Source organism: Chaetodon auriga, chromosome 12 (genome assembly GCF_051107435.1).
Source record: "Chaetodon auriga isolate fChaAug3 chromosome 12, fChaAug3.hap1, whole genome shotgun sequence".
NCBI lineage: Eukaryota > Metazoa > Chordata > Actinopteri > Chaetodontiformes > Chaetodontidae > Chaetodon > Chaetodon auriga.
The window spans coordinates 14,045,309-14,052,699 of record NC_135085.1 but is presented as its reverse complement, the minus strand read 5'-3'; the positions used below and the strand labels follow the sequence as shown (position 1 = coordinate 14,052,699).

At 40.4% G+C, this 7,391-nt stretch overlaps 1 protein-coding gene across 1 annotated transcript; it reads left to right on the top strand.

Moving 5' to 3' along the window:
• Nucleotides 1-303: 303 nt before the first annotated feature.
• On the top strand, nt 304-914 carry kiaa0040 (KIAA0040 ortholog). The gene has a single exon (XM_076746036.1). It carries the CDS (start codon nt 427-429, stop codon nt 760-762), a length of 336 nt encoding a protein of 111 aa, XP_076602151.1. The 5' UTR covers nt 304-426; the 3' UTR covers nt 763-914.
• The last annotated feature ends 6,477 nt before the right edge of the window (nt 915-7,391 follow it).

Here is a 7,391-nt window from a genome sequence, read left to right as displayed (position 1 = left end):
TGACCGCCTCACAGGGCACTGTAAAGGAAGGAGGCATAGATGAAGTCGACCTCCATGTTTCCAGTGTTTCCATTTGCCATAAACATCACAGCCTGAGCTCGTGCTCGAGCCTCATAGATAGTTGCTGTGTTTCATGGCAGCTGTCCAAGCTGATCACTGAAAGTAGAAACATCTGACCTGACAGCTGTGGGATTGGTGGATGTTTGATGTTTTGCTGAACATTAAGAGTAAAACTTCATGTTTTACCACTTTAAAGCTGGGACCAGATTACACAAGAGGACTTTTATGTTATATTAACACCATTATTTCCCCGCACCCCAAAATGCACATTTACTAACTTACACACTTCAGAGGCCTCTGAAGGATTTATTAAATCTTTACAACTGCCACACAGACTCGTTTAAAGGAGCTCCGTCTCTGAACGCCATGGACGGGAAAGCAGTCAGCATCCAGGATTTTTTCAACCAGCTTTGGAGCTTCGCCACAGACAAACACAACCAGGGGGTCTACAACACGGTCTGCCTGGTGGTCCTCCTGACTCTTCCCTTGCTGGTGCTCCTCACCACTTTGGTGGTGTGTTGCCACTGCTGCTGCTGTCGCCATGCCAACAGCTGCTGTTGCTGCTGCGGCAGAGACGCCATGGCAACGGCAAGGTCAGAAACAAAGAAGAAGAAGAACTCGGCCAACAACACCGAAGACCTGTGGATCTCCGTCAAGACGGGGCCGATGACACCCGACAGGGTCGCCCTGGCCATGGTGTAGGAGGCCATTTTTAGTTTGAGATTGCTGATCCCGGGTCAGTTGGTGCAGTGGAGCTGATGAAGCGTCTCAAGTGTAAAACTCAAACCGGCTTGGACTCAAAGGAGACTGAGACATTGTTGGAAGGAATTCACATTGTAATGGGCACATATTTGATTGAAACATGTAAGCAGTGTACAGATTCTTGTCATTTTCTTTGTATGTGGACGATGTTTACAGCGTTTTGTATGAGCTTTTTAGTGCGTGGTACATAAAGGAAGAAATATGCCAGACAGAGGCATATACAGCACATATCTGCAAAATGTGTTTGTGTGAGTGGGTAAGAGTGTGTGTGTGTGTTTGAGTGTGTGTGTGCGTGTGTGTGTGTGTGTGTGTGAGAGAGAGAGAGAGAGAGAAAAGTACAGTGTTATTGAGAGCACTTTGTTCTTCGAGCTCCCATGTGAAATTCATTGCGTCTGTATTTGGGAGAGAGAGCCAATTTAAGGTCTGCCCAGCGTTCAGACGGCTGCGATGCTGCCTGCTCTTCACATTCAGCCTGCAATCGAGGCTGGTGATTGACTCTCACTTTCTAAATTGGGGAGCCACTGACATCCAGAAAGTTGAACTCACAGGATGCAGAAAGAACACTAGGACTTCTTTCACTTTGACTTCTCTCCTGCTCTTACTTTGTTTGTTTAATATGATGCAGTGCAGGCCACAGGAGAGGCACGTCTCCCAGGTTTGGTTCTTGAGAGTGTCGCAGCGTTCAGGTCAAGTGGACCAAAGGTCAAAACTATACTCCAAATGTAAGAAAACCTGAAAAAAATGAAATTGTAATCTTCCCAAACTGATTGGCAGATCTTTTAATTGACACTAGACAACAGCCATATTGAAGTCAGTGATGTTGGGCTCACACCTTCTGAGACATGTTTTTGAGTGATTATACATAATGAAATCTATCAAAATGAGCACACCAGCTGAAGAGATGTGTGTAATTCAGAGTGGGATAGTTTTAACCTACTATTTCCATTTGACTAGCTACTTTTTTATGCACTTATCAGATGTGCAAACAACACAAATTAAGCTGACACTGATTATGTTTGCAGTCACTTTCCATCATCCTTGTGCATTTCTTTCTTGCTCCAGTTTGATTTACTTTCTGTTTCCATTTCAGTCAATTTCCTGTTGTCTGATCCCAATATATTATAACAGATAAGACTGTTGTTGAGTTGTTTCACATGTTAATTGTTTCTGGAGATATTAACAGAAATCCAAATCACTTTTGCAGAAAAACATAATCACTGAGTAAAACGTATAGATGTTCAAAGCAAAGAACGACAAAGTGTGACTGATCCTTCTCTTTGATTGATTATTCCAGCTCTGAATGTACTCGTATTTAATCATGTGATCAGTTAAAAGCTGCTCATAAAGGTTATTTTTACAGTGAGTAGGAGTTTAGTCTTCCCTCTCATTATAAGGATAATTCTTAAAGGTTTAATTAACACATTGCCGCGCTTGTTTCCAACAATAATTTTGCTAATACATAAGCTTCTACATTCATTTACAGTTACAAAGTTATGCAATCGAAACCATTTGGTTTAAAGTTTTGAACTTGATTCAACTCAACATATTTCTTAAACATATACCCCAAAATAAGCAAATGATTTTGGCTTCAAGTGCCTGAAGCCTTTTTTTTTCTTTTTCTTTTTCTTTTTTTTTAAGCGTATGACATCTCAAAGCCCAATTAAACAGAAGTGTCTCAGCAGTATCATCATCTTTATGCATCAGCCCGCACTGGCGCTAAGTTGATCTTCTTGCTCAAGTGCTGCTGGGAAAACAGGCCCCACTCATTTCATTACTGCTCAGACAGATACATTCCCAGGTGGAAACTGGGGTTTGTCTCCTCTGCTTCATGTTCAAAGAGCGAAATTGTACTTGTTGGGCTTAATTTTAAAGCTTCCCCTTCAAAATAAAAGCCTCGGTAGCAATGAAAGATCACTTTAAGAGCTGCTGACCAAGAAGTAACATCACTGAGGTTGGTTGAACATGTCGTTGTGGTTTATATTTGTGTGAGAGAGACTCTCAGTCTGTTCATATTACAGACTGACAGGCTTTCTTAGCAGCATAAAAATAGAGATGAGAATAGTGAAAGTGATAATATACATTCCCCATTGTGAGTACTTCTACTCCTGGCACTTCTAATACAGCATTTTGGTGCCAGTGCTTTACTTTTACTTTTAGTTAAGTAAGATTTTGAGTGCAGGACTTTTAAAGTATTTCTACATTCTGGTATTGCTACTTTTACTTATGTACAGATCTGAGTATCTTCCGCGGCCATTTTAATCAGTACAAAAAAAGTTTAAAAAATGGAAAATTGTCATGTTACTGGGCTTTTATGTTATTTCTTCACATAGACTCCAGGAAGTCGTCTGACACATGATTTGTTACCCTCAGACAAAGCCAGGCCAGCTGTGCACCCCTTGTTTCCAGTCTTTGTGCTAACCAAAGCTCACTAGCTTCTGTCTCAAGCTGCATATTTACTGTAGAGACAGTGGCATCTTCTCATCTAACTTGAGTTTTGAGAAGAGAATTGCAAGATTAATTTGACTTTTCTAATTTGAGATGTGGAGGTGGGGAGTCACAGCAGGTGGAAACATTTAAAGGCAGACTGATCATTGACCTTTGGTGCTGTGGGATGGTTGAAAATAACACATCATGTGATTACTGATTTCAGAGCAAAGTGGAAACTCTTTGTCTTTCAGAATTTCAGTGTCCTCTGTCAACTGATTCATATTTAATTACAAGAACAAATGAAGACAGGCGGGAAAATGACGGTTTTCAATTTCTACTAAACACGTTCAGTCAGTCAGACACAACTGCAAATCATTTTTTAATTCATTACATATCTGTTGCCTCCCAGCTTCATTCAGTCACCACCTGACCATGAGTTTTCCGATCCATCATGGAGTATTGTGGGTGTTTTTACATCCCTGTGCTATAAATATATATGATGCTGATGGGCTAGTTGCATTAATGAGATCACTTTGTTTTCTGTTCACACATTCACGCCTTCAACTCTTTCCCTCTTGACACCTGTTTGGTAGAATTTGTGATGCTGACCCCTCACTTTGAACGGATCGCTGTATTTCATTTTGTGAATCAGTTGCAGGCGTCAAAAAGTATGTAATGAAAAATACATGTTTTCCGTTTTCCCTTCGACTGTGATCAGAGGGAACTGTCTTTGGGGGATATGTCATCTGTTTGAAGAGCAAATCTGCCATCCGGGATAGTTTTCTATATGATAGCACCTCATTTTGATCCCATTCAATTATGCATGGCCCTGTTTATTTAAGATGCATTTTTGTTGTTCCACAGTTGAAAAAACGCTGAGGTGAGGGTTTTTTTTTTTTTTTAATTATATGCCTGGCTGGGCTTTGTTGTTAGTGCTGCATGCATAATTTATCCTGACATACAGTAGGCCTATAGAGATACAATGATAAAGGACAGTATGATGTGGAAGATGACAGGGAGAGAAATAAAGCTTTTTTTTTTTTTTCATTTTGTCAACTCTCATCTTTCCATTTCTAATGTAAACTGAAGTTAACGGGGCCTTTTCGTTTTAACATTAAGTCATTATCTTTATGTGCGAACATGTCACATATTGCACAGGGCTCTTCAACGTGGCGACAAAGACTCAGACAGTATCCTCACAATAATTCAATATTTATACAGCCAGTGCATTTGAGAATACATCCACCCCAATGGGAATAAAGCTGTGTGTCACTCTTGCAGACTGTTCACACACTATGATTGCTGAGACCACAGGAACTGCGACAATGAAATATGAGGGAAAAAGAAAAACAAAGAGCTGCATCTGTTTGTGGTGCATTCATGTGCGGCATCATGTCTGCAATGCCAGCTTCCAAACTATAACATTTCCATGTACACTAACATCCACTTTCACTGGAATGAGGAGGGGAAATAAGAAGATAAAAAGGGAAATGGAGGAAGGTTTCTTATGGTGTAAATAAATAAAACTGAAGGCTGTTGAACCAATGCAATTAATGAGCACTTCTGCCTCCAGTGATCCTTATGAAGATGTAATTTTCATCATCGGTTTGATGGCCGTAGCGGAGAAATCTTTGATCCAAGTAATCAGTTTGGCTTGAGGAGCAATTCATCTTTGACAATATTAAGGCTCAGACATGCACTTTCTGTCTGCTGATTCTCAACCTGCCCGATATGTTTGGTGTTGTCAAAGTATTAGCATAACTTAAATCTCGGTATGTAAACATGTTTGTTTATTTCATTCGTTAAAGCCCGAGGTGTCTTTGAGAATGATCTTTCACAGCTTGTCGCCTTTTCACCGTGACTTGTGAATGTGGAAAAAAGGTGTTACATTCGATCAAGAGGTGTATCCAACTCTCTGACAAATCGTTTTTTTTTATCACCGGTGTGCTTAACCAAGGTGTGATGAATTGCAAACAAAAATCACCGAGTCCTCGGATCCTTGGACTGAGACATGGCTCCAGGCGCCCCTCCCCTGAGGGAAACCTCGACATGATTCAAGTCACTTAGCCTGTCGCATATGTATGAAACATAAAGTAGGCCAGCCAGCTGTAGTTCTTGACTTTGTGTTAACAGATGTTATTTAGTATCATGTAAACTACTCTTTAAAAGTATATATATATACTGTATATATACACATATATATGCACAGGACTGGTAGCTGAATGGTTAACTGCAATTTCCCCAGTTTGATTGCAGCTGGGGACCTTTCCTGCTTGTCATAGCCCCTCTCTATCCCCTGTCATTTCCTGTCTACTATCAAATAAAGGTCAATATTTACACATATTTATTTCAAAAATCATCCACAGACTTCCTGCAATACCCACACAGACCACTAGGCACAGTGTTTCAGTGAGCACACACTTCTTAATGTACACTAAAAAGCCTGAATTTGCATCACGATCTCAGAGCGAGTCAGTGGTGGTCTTCTTCTGCAAATCTCTCTTCTCTTCTCTTCTCTTCTCTTCTCTTCTCTTCTCTTCTCTTCTCTTCTGTCTGGTCAATACTTCTCTCTTTCCAAGAACTGTTCGCCCTCCTTCCCTTAAAACAAACACTCCCTTGTTACAACATTACCGAGTTCCTTCATGGAAAAAATACATCACACTGAGCCCAAGGCGTGAGAGTCAGCCCGAGTGGCACAGGCAGACAAATGTGTATGTCTGCAAGCTTATATACTGTACTGTGTACAACCACACACAGGAGAGACAGAGAGGAACAGAGAGAGAGGGGGCAAGCCTCTGTTTATCCTGGCACTGAGCAAACCACTTGCCTCTCAGAGCAATGGCAGGAACCAATCTCCTTAAAGTAATTTGCAATCACTGTGGCTGAAAAGGCCTTTCGCATCAATGAGCTTTTGTTAGACATTTCATTTCGAAGTTGAAAAACGAATGCTATGCTAGAAGTATTTGCTGCCAAATTTGAGGCAGCAGCTCTTTTTTTTTTGGATTTTGATGAATAAACGCTCAACAGCATTTTCTTTTCATTTCTTCATTTAGCCTTTGAAGAAGGAATGCCATTCCTGAAGGGGTGCACTGTTGTTTGAATAGATCATATCTAATATCTGCATTTTGTGTTTAAATGGTGCAATGTGCTGTTTATGTCCCCTCCATGCCTGCCTGCTTTCAGCAGCCGTGTAAAAATGGTTCCTGCCCCGACAGCCAGTGAGCTGTTGCCATCTACAGATTATGAGATACAGAATTGGGAAACTCGTACGAGATCAGACGGAAGTCATCAGTCCCTGCAAGTATAGTTGCTCAATTCAGTATGATGAAAGTGTTGTACTGTGGGAACACTGCAGCTCCAGACAGAAAAAAATCTCTTTAAGACTGTCAGCCAGTGGTGGAAAAAGCATTCAACACTGGGTTGCACCAGCTATGTGTAGCTTCAAAAGTGGCCTAGTTGGAACATAATTTCTAACTTATGATGGAGTTTATGTGCTGCTAACATTTGAAGGGTTGCACCAGCTGAAGTTACATCTTAAGCCTCACACCTAGCCCTTCGTATGTGTGAAGAGCAGTTGACGTGACGCGTCGTTTTGGGAGTTGGGATAACTTCAAAGATGAGGAGGAAATCACAGTCTATCCAAGACAATACAAGTGTGCCTTACAGGTAAGAACAGTCACTGTTGCTGCCCTCTGTTGGTCAGGTTTATTAATAATTCCTATCATTACAGTGATAATTGGTCAATGGTGGTTACATTTTTTTATGCTTGTCCTATAAAAAAAAAAAAAAGACTAACACATGACAATAATCCTCAGAAAGATGTTTTCTCCTTTCAAACAGCAGGCAAAGTGCTCGTCTTCCACTTGCCGCTTCATGGAGATATTTACTGCTCCGGCATCTCAAATCAAACAGTCAAGGACTTCAGTGATAAAAGCAATACTACACACAGTTTGAAGTCATAGATATAGTAAATGGCCTCAATATAAATATATATAGTCAAAGTATAGGTATATATACCTTAAATAGGACTATATATGGCCAAAATTTAGATTTCATTAATATAAACATAGATAGTTATGTTGATAAATATATAGTAAATTGCATTTTTTGGAGGATGCCTTTGAGACCATTAGAGAAAATTG

Excerpts from the sequence above, each read along its gene's own strand:
- kiaa0040 (XM_076746036.1), top strand. The coding sequence starts at position 427 with ATGGACGGGAAAGCAGTCAGCATCCAGGATTTTTTCAACCAGCTTTGG.